This window comes from Ambystoma mexicanum, chromosome 7q (assembly GCF_040938575.1).
Source record: "Ambystoma mexicanum isolate Mex_15411 chromosome 7q, UKY_AmexF1_1, whole genome shotgun sequence".
Lineage (NCBI taxonomy): Eukaryota > Metazoa > Chordata > Amphibia > Caudata > Ambystomatidae > Ambystoma > Ambystoma mexicanum.
This window is the reverse complement of record NC_090941.1, coordinates 505,460,757-505,478,871: the sequence shown is the minus strand read 5'-3', so window position 1 is coordinate 505,478,871 and position 18,115 is coordinate 505,460,757. Positions and strand designations below refer to the sequence as shown.

The 18,115-nt window shown below is 45.9% G+C and overlaps 1 protein-coding gene across 1 annotated transcript in view; it reads left to right on the top strand.

The window, feature by feature from the left end:
• ITM2B (integral membrane protein 2B) overlaps nt 1-1,276 on the top strand; it is a 250,086-nt gene extending 248,810 nt beyond the window's left edge. Inside the window, exon 6 of the mRNA XM_069639390.1 lies at nt 370-1,276. Coding sequence (XP_069495491.1) covers nt 370-461 — 92 coding nt within the window. The 3' untranslated portion in view covers nt 462-1,276. The remainder of the gene's footprint in view (nt 1-369) is intronic.
• The last annotated feature ends 16,839 nt before the right edge of the window (nt 1,277-18,115 follow it).

Genomic DNA, 18,115 nt, shown 5'->3' with positions numbered 1-18,115 from the left:
TCGTTTCTCTTTACCTCAATCCCTACGTACAAAAGTACTTGTAGCTGAGATTAAATGCCGATATTGAGTGCAGTACTAAACGGTGCCCAGGTAAGTTTATCCATAAGTGTTTGCTTGTCATAGCCTTTGTGTGCAGATCTACTCGCCATGTGTCTTGTTTGTGGCTGAAAATACATATCTGATTAAGACGGGGACATATGCAGCTGCTTCATTTTGTTTCATTACCCCGTCTGGGATGAATGCTTAATTCTTTTAGCCATATGTATTAGTGTTTCAGTGCTCCCTGTGACAAAACGGAGAAAAAAATACATACAGGTAAACATGATTTCTACTGCAATGCTAACTGTTTTTTTTTTTCTTCTTTATCAGGAATTCAGAAGCGATCTGCTGTGAGCTGCCACAAGATTCGTCACTTTGAAAACACATTTGTCGTGGAAACTGAGATTTGTGAGCAGGAATGATGCCTACCACTTACCGATGAAAAGCTAATCCAGCGAATCAGTATACAGTAGCTGTACCTTTCTATTGTGTGCAGTGTTTTTAATCCTCCGTTCTGTTCTTTTGTGAACAAGGTTTACATTGCTAAACACTTTCTAAACTTCACTTAGTTGTTGCACAGCCGTTGGCAGGTTTGCACACAGCTCGTCGCAATCTTCAAGCATGATTTTTTTATGCACATAGTTGAATAAAAATGATATCAAGTCTTCTTTATCACTACATGTAATGTATTTCGCTGAGATTGAGAAGTACATCCCTGCCTGTCTAAGCCTTGCCAAATCCACTTTGTGATCTTTGAGGAATGGAAATGAGAAATGAGTAGTCCTGGTTTCGTGGGATGTTGTGCATCAGCAGCACACCTGTGGCTTGGCTTTGCGCACTGAATCGTGTGAGGTGCAGCCTGAAAGCAGAATCACACTGCCATTGTGTTGAGGTCACTTTATAAATTTGTGCGAAAGCTGTAGTCCAGAAAAGGAATGCATCTATGAGCTAAAAAAAATAAATAAATAAGGAACCTCTGAATGCAGCATCTGCTGCTGTGTAAATTGTTATTTTATAACCTACATACAGCACTTAAAAGATGCGTGTGACTTTCTCCCGCCCGACAAGTGCAATTTGTGCATAGAATTGTGTTGTATTTACCATCTAGATTTTTATTTCCTACATGTTTTAGTATCCAACTACTTTGCAGCAAAACTGTCTTTTAACCAGTAACTCGAGTTACTAATTTTTACATAACCCGTGTACATGTAAACAAATACAAACATTACACAACCTACGTCTTAAAACTTTGGTCTTTTATTTCTTGTACTTTAATTTGGGGACTTCTCTATTATTGTTAACAAATGAGATGCTATTCTAACGCTTGTGCACGTACATTGTGCCCTACGTGCAGTGCGAAACATTGCATTTTGTTAGACTGTTCTCTGTCACTGAAAGGTTTCGTTAAGCCATTTTCTTTATTATTAAACTCTTTATTGAAACATTACATTCAGAGAGCACACGTGCGCTGTTGGCAGCATATTTACAAACCGCAAAGGATTTAACGTTTTGCTATAGAGCAGCAGGGACAAGACATTTCGATAGGTAGCAAGCCTATGAATCCAGGGCGATCTGTGCATGCTGGCAGTAGAGTCCAGGAGATGAATCCGAGGTCACAACCACTAGTGCCGCCCAATACGTCAACACATTTTCTAGGTACACCCTCGTTAGGAAATTGTCGTCAGGGATACTACATATGGATGCTCCAGATGCCTATTGGGGCCCGCACAAACATGCTCAAATAGTACTTTCCAGTGCATAAGATGTATACCAAGTAAGCCACTACCTCACAGCTATTGAAGAGGTCCGGCAATAGACATCACACATCGAGTGTCTACATCCTCCCAATCAACTTGTATATCACAGTTCCAACCAGCACATCCTCACACTATGGGCTTGCAAGGCAGACATTTTGATACAGATACTGCAAATGCCCTTGACACAAATCACCTAGAAACAGACCCACACACAATACAAATGCAAAGCTATTTGGAATACCCCCGTCCCCCCCACAATTCCCCATCTCCATAAACCTAAAAGCCTCCCGCCCCAGGCTTCATAAGCACCAAGAAACTGTGCAAATGGCACAGTTTAATACCCAGGAGCGTAACCGTTGCAGACAGATTTGTCCAAGTGTCAGTAGAAGTGCTGGACTTCAAGAAGGTGAAAAGCTGCCCAGAAAGGTTCACTACTGCATCTGGGACAAGGGAAGCAGCTAGTTGGGTACATTATCCCTAGTCTAGCAGGTGTGATGTATGCCCTATTGAATACCTGCATCTGAAGCCACTTGTAACAGCAGTTTGAAGACCTCTTCTGCAAGAGTGAACACGTTTCCACTGCTTTTCAGAAAATTGACACCTCGCCTCTTTGTCTGGCCACATCACCCGAACCCTCAGAATCTTCTGCCCAACCATAACCATATTGCTGTACTTGAGACATTGATAAATATGGCTCTTTTATCGCCCAAACAGCCATCTCATCTACACATCTTGCCACTATTTTAGCCCATAGCGCTGTGGGAGTTACTGTCCATCATTTCACCACCAGGTGTCTCCTTTTTTATTAAACCGGGATTAAAGTCCCTGCTCTTGCATGCCCTGTTCATAAATCACACATAATGGCACATCAGCAGGCACGTGTCATGGCTAGAGCACTCTTGAACAAAAGGTTAGACTAATTGCTCTGGATGGGGGGAGCATGCAGCCAAAAGCGCTGGGTAGGATCCTCATCACCAGTGCTTTTATTCATTCATTTTTAATTCATTTAGTGGAGGCAGCAGCGGACAGGCAGTTTCTGCAGTCATCCTGGTGTTCTGAAATGGCCATTCCCCAGCCATCTAGGGTGGCATCTCCCACCATGATCCACTTGTGACATCAGCGGCACAAAACTTTGCGGTCCTTATGATCCGGTCTTGGCAGCAGTAGGGGAGGTTGGGTCCCGGTGGAGGTTGTGGTAGGTATGGTGGTGGAGGTGGATGGTGCAGAGAAGTTTTTGGTAGCTACTGGTGTAGAGGATGATGCCACAGCAGCTATTTGACGCCGTTACAGAGGGTAGATAGCCATATTGCATGGGGACACAGAAGGTTGTATTATGCAGTTGTATTATGCCTTGATTCTATAACGCCATGATGGTCTCGTAAGTCCCTTCGTCTGCCGCTCTAGACATGGGGTACTGCTTAACCTGTGGTAGTATCGCTCCAGGTTTCAATTTTATTCACACTGCTCCAACACTGTTTAGCAGCTTCACCTTGTAAGGATCGCCGGTCCATAAATGGTCCGGCAACTTTCCCAAATGCTTGTTCCAAAATGGCAATGTATTTCTGACGATGAGCCCATGGTCTGTGATGCTTCCCTTTGCTTTATCTCTATCTGGCTAGGCACCCCAATTTCAAAGACCATCTCTCCTGTGTCTTCAGTGTCTTTGGACAATTGTTAGTCAAACGCATGCCTTAGCGATAAGGTCGGATAGTTGCACAGAACTGTGCGACATTCTCCACCTTCCTGATCTGTGTCTGAGAGAACAACCCTGTTCTTCTTGATCACTACAGCCTCGAGGTGAATCGTAACAATGGTGCCTGGTGTTACCTCCTGTGGCATATCGGCCCAAAATAAAAACACAATCTGTACCCGCCAAGTTTGATTTCTGATCCCCGGGACCCAACTCAACAAAACCATCACCCCATAAAAAACAATGCTGTTTGCCTGAGAAGAGGAACTCGCCTTCCTTAATGCAAGATTTTGTAGCCCCTTTGTTGACCATGAATCAGAAAGTTTGGTCACCTACCTGCACACCTATCTGGGGTTCCTCTTCCAGGTCGGTGGTAACGCATAGGACTGAACACATCAGAGACCCCTGTGGGCTGTCCTATTCCTGGTACATATTAGCACCGAGGAGAGATCACCCCCCGCACCCCCAAACAAACACTTGCTCCTGTATAATGAGTAACCGTTCCTTGGGGTAAAGGATTCTTGTCCCACATCTGCATCGATGCTTGTACTGGCATGGATCCCAAAGGTATGTGTAGCCCCAGTCACTGGGTTCTGTTCAACCCATGCCTGCTGCGATTGAACAGAGCCTGGGGAATATGGCAGGGTCGGGGCCTGCATCTGTTGTAATCCCATGTTAAAGTACTGCGGTCGCTCGCGACAATCTCGTGATGCGTGTCCCAATCGTCCACACAGCCAACACTGAATCCCATAGAACCCTCCATAACTCTTTCCCATTGGCCCATTAAACAAAGGACCCATTCCTCCAAACCTGCCAAATGATCTGCTCCCTTGCGGAAATCCTCCCCTGCCCCTCGGAAGCACTCTGTGAGAAACCAGAAGGTGTCTCACGGACTAGTCCCCAGAGATCTGTCACCTAGGTGGCCAGGACACGGCCATCGCTTTTTGATCCAGTTCCCGGGGGTGGACCAGTGCGGGAGGATCACCTGGGCGAGCAGTCTTGTGGGAGTGGGACACCTGATGGCGGGACATGGTATCCCCCATAACACCTTTCCTCCATCCTACCAGGTAGGATACCTGGGAACTGTAACGCCCCAACCCCCTCTTCTACACAAACACTTTCACACAGCCCGCTCTGGTAGAAAACTGACTCATACCCGAGTATTGTACCCGACATGTCCCACTACTATGGTCAGGCAAAATCCGGCAATTACTGTTAACAACTCACATCTGACTTCCATTAAGCTTTCCCACACGGAAACAGCGTTTTCCAGACAGCAGCTGAACAAGGGGAGAAAGTCGGCTAACCAAGAAGAGAGAGCAAGAAGGAAGATACCCTTGACCCTTCTGGTGAGAAACTGTTCCTTTCCAGAAACCTTCAGATTAAAAAGCCAGGAAACCAGACTGAAGACTCCTGCATTGTCAGAGATGCGGGGCCCTCCTGCATGCCTGGCCGAGTTGGGGAGGAGCAGCATCTGCTGTTGTACCGTCCTTGGCTCCAGAATCAAAGCAGCGCCAGAGAGAACACAGCCGGTGAGTTGGGGAGACTGATGCAAGACCGGTTTGTATTGAAATCAAGGGTGCAAGCGGCAACTTTGTATGTAGAACGAAGAAAATTAACGGTTCTGATGAAAGATGCAAGTAAAGCTCAATTTCCGATGGATGTTTGAACTTTAATATGAATCAGAAGGTATGAGACAAAGTAACAGAGAGGTTTGGCACCACGGGTGTGCTCAATCGAAGGTCTCATTGTGATGTACCCAGCCAAGAATTGGCAGAAACAAAAGCAATAAAGTGAAACTTGTGGATGAAGTGAATCGAAGTGGTCCTGCGGTCCTGCGATGGTTTAGGAAAAATGCATCGCACAGTCAAGTCTTGAAATTTTGATAACAAAAAGAAAGAAAAGAAAGTGAGATTAATTGGTCCAAGCCCGACTGAGGGAGACCTATGGTGAACCGTATACCTGAACTTTCGAATGTGAAAATCCTGATGGAAAAAGGAACTTTGGTACTGGTTTTACACCAGACACTCTGCTGTAAGAGACTCTTATTGGGAAAGAGACTTTGGCGCAGAAGGCCTAGATACCCATGTTTTGAACTGCACCCTCGTGGCAGAGAAGCCAGAGTGTGTGCGAAGCTCGAGTCTGCCACCTTGTCGCGTGCTGAAAAAATGGTGAAGGGAAGCCAACTGCTCAACTATCCTGACATACTGTTTCTTGAACACTTATCTTTTGCATACATAATGTTCCCACACCATTTGTATTTAGAAGTAAGGATTGGCAATAGGTTTATTAGTATAGGCCCTTTTTATTTTGACGGAGACTCCATTAGGACTGCGTTATTATTATTTGATGGTTGTAGCTTGCTCCCATCCTTAGAATTGGGGTTAGATAGACATTCAATTAACCCATAGAAGTGCAATAAACTCCCTTGAACTGTGATCACGTGTGTCTGTCTTCACTGATACCATGCCTTTCTTGCACCTCATCAGCCTTTGACTGGGGACATTCCCATCCATCCACCCCTGCGTCATACCCGGTTCACTGTGTCCCTGTTGTCCTGATTGCCCCTGCTGTCCCTCCTTAGAATGTGTTATTACTGCCCCTTCTAGACAAATCTTCGCCACTTTCTTTCGAATTAGCCTAGCCTCTGCTTTTTGTCCCGGCTCAACAAGCTCCCTCTCCTTTTCTTGTCTTCACTTGAAAAAATGCACAATGTGCGTGAATTGCCAGCCAACTCTTGGCCTCCATCCCTACCACTTTATCTAAATCATGCTGGACTTCTTTGGGAAAATCCTTTCTTTAACATGTGGTAACAAATAGCCACATTCTTGTCCCATGCTTCTCCTGTTTCTGCCCTCCACATTTCCTGAATTAACTGGATGTGTTTGACAGGATTATCATCCAATTTCATCGTTTTAGCTCAAATCGAATTTATATCAGGTGTATCGGGATGCATAATCTCCAAGGCCCCCCTTACCTGCGCCCTGCAATTATTAAAAGCTGCTCCATGTCAGCTGATGTCTGATGTCGGAAGCGGCTACTCGTGTGGTGCAGCTTGACGGCAATAGGTGCATTCCTCTAGTGATTTGAAGCGAAGTGAAGCAGCCATTTTCGGAGCGCTCACTGCTAAGCAGCTACAGTTGTGCTGCTGTGGTGTTGTGCTGTACTGGAGTGATTGGAGACCCAGGGAACTGGCTCTGCTGTCTAAACGCCAGTTTACAGACCGGCTAGCGTTTACGGTTCGGGCAGTCTTTACTTTCCACTAATCCCCCACTAACCACCACCCACTCTCTAAGCCCACCAGAGCTGTCCGGAGCAGGCCTGGTTGTAGACCAGTAGATCCGTACTTAGCAAAGAGTGCCTCTTCCACCCTGCACTTGGATACAGGATCTCGGCACTGACAGCAAGAGCACTTTTGTGCTAGTATTTGGGGAGAGGGTGGGAGAGGTAGAGGGGAGGGGTGTAGTCATTTGCTGTGTGTTTTCACTGCTCATTTTCTGCTTCATGCCCGGGCCTGGGTGCCCTAGTTATTGTCGTACTCCAAGGTGGAAATTGTGAAACTGACCAAACTGGCGCCTCTGCAATCGACCCAACAATATTATCTACAACGGGCTCAATATTAAACAGATATTGAATAACGATGGCATGATGAACCTACGCAGCAGTAGCTTTAGGAATGACCTTAGAAATCCAAAGACAGATTATTATTAACCTCGAAATGGGGGATCAAGTTCCATCTTGTGAAAAACGACAGGCTGCAATGCAAAAACGCAACAATTGAAGAAAGGGAAATCTGGTAAATTTTACTCGGTGCATGACCATTCTGAAAATATCGAGAGTAACGAGATGGATATAAGTACCTATAAACTATCAGAGGAAAGCCCATCGGTCCCTGGTCAGTGAGACTCTTCTGAGGAGTGGAATCTCTCCAGGGGCCTGGCTCAAATCAGGATCCATGATTTTACTTTTACTGCCTCCACAATTAAATGCAAAATAAAGGATTATTTCCAGAGGAGATGTAGCCTGAGTATGGGAGACTTGAAACCTAGGAACGACACACTCCCCGCGACTAGCCATATACTAAGGAGTGGGGCCTGGAAGGCTACGAAGCAATATGAGACCAGTGCCTCCCCTACGCAGACAATGTTCTTTGATGACTCAAGAGAATGCCGAATTGGGGAGATAGCGGAACCAGAAGCATCTTTGCCAATACAAGAGGTCATGAGGGGAGAGAATGAGGCGGTTGAGGGGACGTGACTAAATGACCCCTGCTCTCCGAACAAAGTCAACAGTAAACGCGTTCTAAAAGAAGTAACATTGATTGCACTGAACTTTGTCTTAAACTCTCTGGTTGAGGTTTTTGAATCTCTGGAGCGAAGTATCCAAGCATTCTCTAATGACGAAAGAAGAGGAAAATTACAACTCATCTGTAATTGCCCTAAAATCAGCAATCAATGGATCCATGAGTGGCGAACTGATTGGTCTTCAAGCTGATTTAAAAACACAGGCGGGTCTCCAGACTGATAGTAAAGTAGAGATCCTGGGCAATACTTTGCAGTTAGATGATATTAAGGCAACCTTGGTAAAATTCTCAATGATTGATGAAATTCAGGCACTGAATCAGCAAACATCTACTTCGATAATAGACCTGTGGCCAATTGACCAGCTTAACAAGATGGAACATACACCTCAGTCTAATTCTTTTCTTGAGGAGTTTGCCTGACTGGCCCAGCTACTGTGTAGCGAATGCATAATTGATCGAGGTCACATAAATTCTGAAGATGGACAGCCCCTTTGCAATAAACTCAAGGTGCCCTTCTCTAGTCGTTAAAGAAAAAAGCTGCTGGAAAGGCTGGTCCACCAAAAGTCGGTATACAGGGTCAAAAGGAGAAAAACAAAAAGGGGTTGGGCAAGATTGGTTCTTCTGCACTTTATTGGAGCATTATCTACGCCTAAAAAACCATTGCCACTCAGAAGGGTGGGAGAATGATCACAACCCATCCCACATCAGAAAATGTAACGGAAGGTGGAATGATAGATCTTAGACCCAGATTGTACAGAGAAGCGACTCTCTGGCATTGCCGCATCTATTGATGGAAGAGTGCAGGAAGATGGCCCAGACGTGACGCCTCCTCCATCTGACAGAACGAAAATCTCTAAAGCTGTACCAAAAGTGGTTGGCGGTACTACCGGGTATATGGACGTACTACCTGAAAAAAATGAGAAGGGCTGGGCATGGCCCCCTGCGGGGCGAAACATCAGTCCAAATGAAGAAGAGTTGCATAAAGTGATGCTTGCCAGACCTGCATTGAAACATCAGCTACCTCAAGGGAGGCTGGTAAAATTGAGACAAAGGCTACCATATTTGCGTGCGAGACCTAGAATATGGTTTGAGGGGGAAGTGCAATTCGACAAAACAAACTGTAGTAAATAGACCAGCTTTATTGAAAATGACGAGACATCCCAGATTTGTATCTCTTTTCCTCCTATGACACAGATTATATTCATTTTCCATACAATGAACGTACTGCTACAGTTGAAGTAGGTCGGAAATCACGTTTTGGAATGTTAGCCCTAATGGATGCATGTCAGGACTTTAGTAGGTTGGGTTACAGGTTATCCACCACCAAACCGTAATTGAAAATGAATGGAAATACTGTGGAAGTAAATAAAAATAGGCCCGTAGATCTGCCTGGTGAATGTAGCATCAGTCCGGGGAGTTGCGGGGGGGGGGGGAGGTTTCAACTCGGCCATCATGCAGGATGGACACTGGTGATAAGCAACCCGTAGGCAATTCCAATATGCAAAAGAATGTGGGCTGCTCTCCCAGAAATCTTCACGCAGGTCCTTCAGAAGTTTCACTAATAATCTTACTTGTGTAGAGATTTAAAAAAATATATATTTGGATATTGCTTCAGGAAACCTGGTTATTACAAAGTGTAGCAATTGATGGTTACTCTATTTTTTAGTAGTATGCAATTAGAGTAAATGGTAGAAGAGCTTCTGGGAGCCTACTGATTACGCTACGTAATGCCTCAGTCTCCAAGGTGGAAGTATTATATGATCAATTTACAGGAATATTACCTGTAAAATTGTCTTTCCAAAAAGGGAGTTCTATTAAATGCATAACCTCGATTAACATCTATTGGAACCCCGCGAATTGTAGCTTGTAAACTTTTTTTTAACTCTTCTAACTGTAGTGTTAACTGGGACAATCCTAATGGAATCAGAGATGGGAATAATTCTAGCAGGTGATTTGAATAGCTATTGTGCCGATGTCCCAAAACCAGAAATGACCAGTCAAAAATCCAGGGAGACGGGTAATATGTGGAGGTCTTTTTTTTTCAGGACTATAACCTCATGGTTGGTAATGGAAATATCCTAGGCGATCTGCAACTGGCCCCTATTTGGGGGAATGGCCGAATTAACTCAGTGATAGATTATATTATGTCCAGAGACCTATTTTATCACTGCACTCAATTGGAGATTTTGAGGGCCACTGAGAGCGATCACAAAGTTATTGCCAGAATCAATTTTGGTGATAGGCAGTCTAGGGCCATTTTCAAACAGGAATTGACTGTGAAAGATAATGTAAATCGTATTTCCCTGTTTCTAGCTCCGGGATCTAAATTGAATAATAAATTGACTAAGATTATCTCCAATACGAGGGAGGATTTAGTACTGAGAAAATGTACACTGCACAATGTTCAGCGATTTATCTGGGAATTGGAAAAACCATTACGCCCGATATCTAAAAATGCATTTGTACACCAGCACACCTGTGATCAGACTACTAATCAGCGGAAAAAGATATTGCGGAAAAGCATTAGGTCCTTGAGATTACAAACTATTAGACATTGAATATAATCTACAAAAGGACTGCTGAGAGAAAATCCGACAAAAAACGGACACAAAACGCAGAGTTATGACTCTCTGAAGGGTGAAGCAGCAACACGTCTCAGAAGCGGCGCATAACATCTCCTACGGCCTCCTGACTGTCCGACACGGGACTAATCCGCATCTGTACACCCACGGTATTGGCACATGTGAAGCCCTCCACCAAAGACTAAGCCCCCCATTGGCCCACGGAAGGAGCAATCCGGCTCCCAAACGGAGAGTTCAGAGGAGACGCACTACCGGGTAGCACGCTATGGGCACACGTGGCAGCAAGGTACCTTCGCGACTTCCCGCAACCACGAGGACACCTAGTTTCCAACGGCGAACAAAGGGGACAGCTGCCGGAGGACTACGATCACAAGGTACTGTTCACACTGCCCCCCCCCCCTTCACTACAAGGTGCCGGCAACTTGTGGGCAGGGCGCCTCACATAAGTAGCGTCTCCAATTCAATCGGGTGGCCTTTCCGCCCCATAGACCCCCCCCCCCTGAAGTGACTCCTGAACTTGCCCGCACGCCTAGGCAGCATCTGAGCACAGCCCCCACAGACCATCCGGCTGCATGCCGCCCCCTTGGGACGTGGGCCCCCGGTGCTGGGGCACCTGCGTTAGCCACCCCCGGAGAGCGAATGCGCCTAGGGCAGATCCGAAAGCCCACCCTCCCGCCATATTGAATAGACCAGCTCAGTGACATCGGTTGACCCACTACTCACGAGGCCTCCAACCACCAGGTGAAGCCCCATCTCGGATACTGGGGACTCGGGTGTGATCCCACCGTTAAAAACCCATACAAAGGCCCGGAATAGAGGCGTCACAAGTGACCTGTCATGCCCTAAAAGAAGGTCCGACCTACCTACATAGCAAGCACCCATTAAAGAGCTTTTTGGCCAAATGGAAAAAGCTACTTTGGAAATCCTGACCAAAAGGTATGCAAAAAACCTTCAGAACACATTACTCTGGTCCATGAGGCCGAGGGTTGGGCCCTTGCACCCGAGGGCGTATGCCCTCCTTGGTACCAGGGAATAACTTTGCCCATACTTCCACGGTCACACAGAATCCACCCACTCAAGTGTACACGCAACTATAGAAAACAGATGCAAGAGGTGGCCCCTTATATCTTTGTGCCCACTCTGACGTGAGATTCCTGGAAGCATACTGAAGACACCAGATTCGGGTGGGCATTCGACAATGGGTTCAAGCACAGGGCTGTGACTCCAAGGTGGAAAGTCAACTGAAGGGGAATGACACGAGGACATGAAATTGAACTGATAAACCCCATGAACCTTGCTCAGTGACCCGCAACAGCGGGAAACTCCAAACTAAACTCGACAGGAGACCCACATACTCACTCCTAAAGAAACGGACAAATTGTCACCTGGATAGACCTTGCCCGGCAGACCATCGCACCGTGGGACCCTGCAAAACAGGGCGTGTGCCCTCCTTGGAATCAGCGTGCAGCCTATGCCGCGATCCTCCTACACTACAGGTACCCTTTGCAACCCACCGAGACTCATAATACACCATTATGGAGCCACACTCATTTTACTAACCAAAGCTCCAGGGAAAGATACCGCCACCCATCTCAGCACTGCAGATCTGCTGTTCATGAACATCAAGGAGAAATTGGCGGTATATACGTTTTCACCGACAACCGACTGGCTCCACAAAACTAACATTGTAGCAATGGTGTCCCCGAGGTCCGAAGCAGCCGCAACCAAGGCTGATGTCGCCGACTTACTCACTGAGATGAGGAGCATGAGAGCCGACATTGGTGGCAAAATCGACAAAATCACCCAAAGGATCGACAAAATAGAGTATAGACTAGAGGAATTTGAGAACAACCAGACATCCCGAGTACTTTAGAAACTCAAATGGACATACGGATTGCTGAAATCGAGAGCAGGGAGGAAGAATTTTGCTTAAAAGTCGGCGACCTGGAAAATAGGGAGAGGACATGCATATCTTTGGCATCCCAGAAAAGGAAGGGGAGACCGAGCCCGATCTGAAAAGAACCCTCCATACTCTACTGAAGTTGTTATTCAATGATGACTCAGTGGATGAGCCCAAAATTGATCATATCCACAGGGCCGGCAGTAAGCTGGGAGGTCTGAGAACAGTACTAGCCAGATTCCACAATTATGCGGACAAAGTAGAGTCCTGGAGAAAGCTAGACATATGCCGCAAATCACATTGGACACGGCAAATGGCTCCATCTACCAATACTTGTCCTCTCACGGTGGCAATGAGGAGGAAATGTCTCCTGCTCACTAAAATGCTCAAAGAAGAAGACATACAATGTTGCTTTGGATACCCCTTTTCCCTCGCCTTTGAGTTGGAAGGGACTGAGATAAAACTGATCTCTGAAAAGGGCATTCACAGCTGTATAGCAGATCTGCTGAGTGCCCATGAAGAGGAAGCATCCCAGAATGGAAGAAGAGCTGAGGACAAGGAGTGGCGGACTAAGGAACCACGACGAAAGAAGATACAAGGCTCCAGGAAGTATAGACGGATGAACGCCTCCCCAGACATGGAACACTGAACCCCACATATGTACACACCAGTTGTCAAGCACAAGTGCTTCCGACGACGAGAACTCGGCTGAAAGGAGACCTATGTCATCGGCAAATGTTTACTGACCGAACAGCAGAGAAAGAAGGAATAGCGGAAATCACTGAGGTGCTGCACAAGCGGAGGGGACTTCCTCCTTGTGAAGCCCCAATAGTTTCGCACCTAGCGCCTGATGACTGGAGTAGGGTAAGGTTGTGATTGCACAATGAAAGCCACCGTACTTGAATCGACCATCGGAGAATAAGAGTCAAATTGCAATATGAGAGACCACATGGGAGGGGGGTGGGAGGGTGGAAAGGGAATTGATGCATTTTCTCATGTTGATGTGATGGGAGCCCAGGCTGGGGCTTCTGTAAATAAGATCTCAGCAAACAGACCATTTAGGAGTCCCTCTGCCATGTACTAATTGACTGCGAGGGTACCCCGATAGTAAGATCTAGGCATTTTGATTGGTTTGTACACTGTGCGAATTGGTTGGGTACAGACTAATTCTGGTGCAGAATCTCCCCGGCTCAAGAAGCAATTTTAACTTCTGCAGTGTTGTGGGTGTTAAAGGACTTGGGTTACCTAATCCTACGGTTGTGGGGCAATCTTTGTTTTGAATTGGACGACTGAACTGTACAGATTTGATGGTGAAATTATTAGTAGTATTGTTTTTTTGTATGTGCAGTACTTTTGAGTTTTCTTTTCAAGTTTTTTGGGATTGTTTATTTTATAGAATTTTCTTTATCAAAGTTATTTTTATTTGCATTTCTTAAACATTAACATTGGGACTCCCAAATTTGTCCCACCTCCCTTCCCTCCCCTCCGTCCCCCCTCCCTTTTCCCACCGGTTATTGTCTTTGATAAGGACGTTCTTAATCCCTCAGAGTCCTTCTAGCTTATGTGAACATGTCCACATGTCTTCTCTTCCTTGCAGGTGCAGGCCAGGAGTGCCGGAGACAGGTCGCGGTGAACGTCACGCTGCGAGCGCAGAGCAACAGGAAGCGTGTGCTGCAGCTCAGGCGTGGCTTAAATAGTCCCCAGGTATCGCAGGTGCCTTCAGGCCTGACCACACCCTAGATGTTAGACCACATGGTTCAGTTCTGAACTGAACCATGTGGGGGCAGCCATGTTGTCCATTTCCTATTGGAAGCTCCAGTTCCTTCTTCTGCCTTATGAGCCTGGTGCCAAAGGCACCAGGACTGACTCCAGGAGAGTCTTGGGGAAGATGATTGGGCCCTTGAGGCCAAGAAGGACATTGCGTGGTGGCCCATTGGCCCCGAGTACTAGGGCCTGGGGCCATAGCCATGACAGTAACGGGGAGAGAGGGCATCCCTGTTTTGTGCCCCTTCCTCTCTTGATCGTATTTGATAGTTCTCCATTCACTGCTACTCTGGCCAAGGGTGTGTTGTAGCTGGCCCGTTTAATTTTATACATGTTTCGCCCATGCACATTTTCTCCAGGATTCGAAATGGTAAGGACCACTCTATTCGGTCGAATGCTTTTTCCGCATCTAGCGTCAGTATTGCTGCTGGAATGTTATGTGGTGTTCTGTTGGTGAAAAATCCAGTTTGGTCCTGGTGTATCAGCTTAGGGAGGAGCGGTGCGAGTCTGTTGCCTAATATTTCGTGTATGGTTATTTTCGAGCTCGGCTTCTCCGGGGTTTTCCCTTTTTTATGGAAGACCAGTATTTTTGCTTTTTTCATGGTGTTGGTGATGTTAGCTGTATCTTTGAAGGTGTTATACAGATCTGTTAGGATCGGCGTGAGGACTCCAGCATATGTTTTGTAGAATGCTGCTGTGTAGCCGTCCGGCCCCGGGGCTTTGTTTTTCGGGAGTTCTCTAATTGCATTGGCTACTTCTTCCATCGTGATTGGTTTGTCCAGATTTTATAGGATTCTAATAAAGTCAGTTGTGTGATTATATGTGAAAAGTTGATTGTATATTGACTATAACACATTAAATAAAAAATTAATTAAAATTACCGCTCCATCGTGGGCATTTGTATCCAACTGAACTCCTGGATACCCTGATCTCCTCCAAAGCCTGTCTGACCGCTCCGCCATTAGGGTCATGAATAAGGTCTTCATGTCCCCTATAGCCAAAATGACACCGGCAGTGTGTTTCTCTAATGCGTAAATCCACTTCCCCTACACTGTCTACAATATTCCGGTCCATATGCGACCACGGGACACAATACGCCCTTCTCAGACCGTTCTAGAGCAGCAAACTGAGGTACACCAGATTTTACTGGTGGTCGCCCCCCCCACCCATCTCGCACATAATACGGCCATGCAAGTACCCTGGCAGGTCCTATGGCTCCATGGTGGGCTTTCTAACGCTGCTATTGGAGCAGGCGGTAGGGCGACTACACCCTGCTCTTCCTGCTCAACATCTGATTCCCATTCCTCTTAATCTTCTACTCTGCCTACTTCATCCCCTGACCCTTCTACAGGCATGAAAGCATAATCCACATTACAATAGGGTTTGTTTTCTGTCCTCCCTGCTCAGTCCCTGTATCTGTGACAGCATCCCTGTTCTCCATATCTATTTCAAATGCTTTGATAACCGAGATGTCCAATCCAACAAGAACGTGGTTATGTCTCCACCTTCCCTCTACATCGCTTACAGGTCTTCTCACTTCCTCACACTCTTCATCTCTTTGCCGCCGTAGCAGCACTATTATCTCTTCCTCCACTAGCCTGATTGTATCCTTAATTGTTTCTTGTTGTGTCTCTACCACTCTTCACAGCCTATCCTTGATCCTAGCAGGAAAAGGCCCAATATCTTTCGCTCGTGTTCAATCCTTCATCTGCTCTTCTGACTGCCGGCCTCAATCTTTCTCGCTTCTCCACTATAAATCTATCTGCTAACCTAGCAGTCGGAGGAGTGATCCCCTTATCGCTCTCTGTTTTCAACCTTTCTGCAGACCTAACCATTGAAGGAGTTACCCTTCGACTTTCCTCAAAATCCCAGTTCTTAGAAATCGTAACGGATGAAGGCGTTGCCTGCATCTGTCTGGCAACCACTGGAATAGTCGCTGGGAAAAAGGGTGGTACAAACTCAGGGTCTGTGTACCCCTCTGCGGGTGATGGATAGCACCCATATGGCGGTGGTGCAGAAGGAATTCCTGCACCCTACTTTTTCAGCCCTCCCTCCATGATTTCAACTTTGTCCCTTCCCGCCTATTTCATACATCCTCCATAATTCCAAGATGTTTAACCGCTTCTCTAACTTTGAGCCCTTGTGCTTTATAGTGAAAAAGGTATGCAGGTTTTCCAATATCCCTATAGATAGGTTCCCTCGACAGGCTAAGAATGTATCATTTTCCCTTTACTTTCCCTCAACCATTCCGTGTGGTATTTTAGAATTTTCACCTTATAGCCGGGCAACACCTGACACAAATGATTCAATGGAGTTTCCATACTCCTTCCCAGTTGTCAAAAATAATTTCACAGAAATGTCAAGCCGAACCTACGGCACAAACTTCACCCAGCAACCCCCGTTTTACTCAACGTACCCGTTTATACTGCAATTAGCTCACTCAGCTACTTACTTCAATTCTACTCACTTTTACCCAAAAGACAGCTTAACAAAAACACTTGCCAGTCAATATTTCGGAGATATCTCCACCTCTCAAGCATAGGGGGGGGCGCAATGCTTTCCATTACAGCACTGCTGCTATCGCTCTTCTTTCTCACTAGTACGGCCTTCTCTACTACAAAACTGTCTTTTCCTGACTACAGGAAGTTTCCCCTTCACTACTTCGACTAACCAAGAACATTGAGGCAAGGGCTCCGCCTGCATGGCTAATATAAAAGTGTATCAAGGCCTAATTCAGAAAGTTATCTGCGGTTGGACTTGCCATAAAATGCCACCCCACTTTCAGGTGAGGGCTCCAGCCAACCAGACAAGCAACCTAAAGGGTACCAGGACAAACCTCAGACTGGGCGTGCAGGGTAGGATACTACCTCACACCTCTAAAATAACAAACTAGGTAATGCATATATACAAGGGACTTAGAAAACAGAACAGTTCAATTACTCTGTCAAAAACAAACTTTTCCAATCCCTGCAATCTCAACTAATTTCACACCCAGACTCCAAGTCTACTGTTACTAAAACCCTTAAATCAAAAAGCCAACCCTTTTTTGGGCCTATTTCCCCTCTTGCTTTATACCCCAAATATGCACTCATGTGAACCCGAGGAGCTCCAGTGTGGTGCTCTGTCAAGTTGTCCTGCACTGAAGTGTCACGGCACCACGTCTCTGGGGAGCAGATGGACCTTTAACTAATAAGGCGTACGCAGACCTCTTGTTCACTGTGCATGCAAGACTGGTCCCCCAAGTGAGGTGGTGCGGACAGAAGCGCCCCAACATCTCAGAAAGCCTGGTCTTCTACCTGGCTCTCCAAATTGCTAGATGCAGGCCCCTTAATCACCTCAACCCAAGCAAGCCCATCACTTGAAGAACAAGTGCATGTTTTGTACATAAACAAAGTTTATTGTACAATGATCCAGGGAGCAGTTAGATGGTGTTCTAGAACCAAACTAACACAAGTCTCAACAAACCACATCAGTTGACATCTTATATACATTTGTGCAACAGTTGAAACACTCCCAGATACTTTATTACAATCCAACCCCCCCCAACATGTTATCTTGAAACACTTGTGTATAGGCGCGTTATAAATGCCATATCATATCATAACATATATATCATTGGACAAACCTCTCTACAAAGAAATCCCATCTTTCTCCAATTCCTACGTTTTCATTGGTAGCCCTCATCATAACTACCATCTTCAGCTCATGTGTAGAACACACCTCTTGGGATGCGTTCATGGTCAGTCATGACATCATCATTCAATTAAACATTTGTACGCAAACATAATTCATTGCTAGCAGTAACTGGCATAAGCCGTTTTAACCTTAATATTTTATTGCACATGGTCTACGATAAATATTTCAAGCGATATGAGGAAGGCTGGGTAAATAATTTGAGTTGGCAATACTATCTCATACCCTAGGTCACTGGTTTCATTCAAAAATACTAATCTAAATAACCGCCACTTAAACGTACATCTGAAAATACAATTCCTGGTTTTCCCATTAGTTAGCACTGGGCCTTGACTCACCCAGTGTTTTACTGCTAGCTACAACAAATGGGTAAACCCCTTCTGTCAC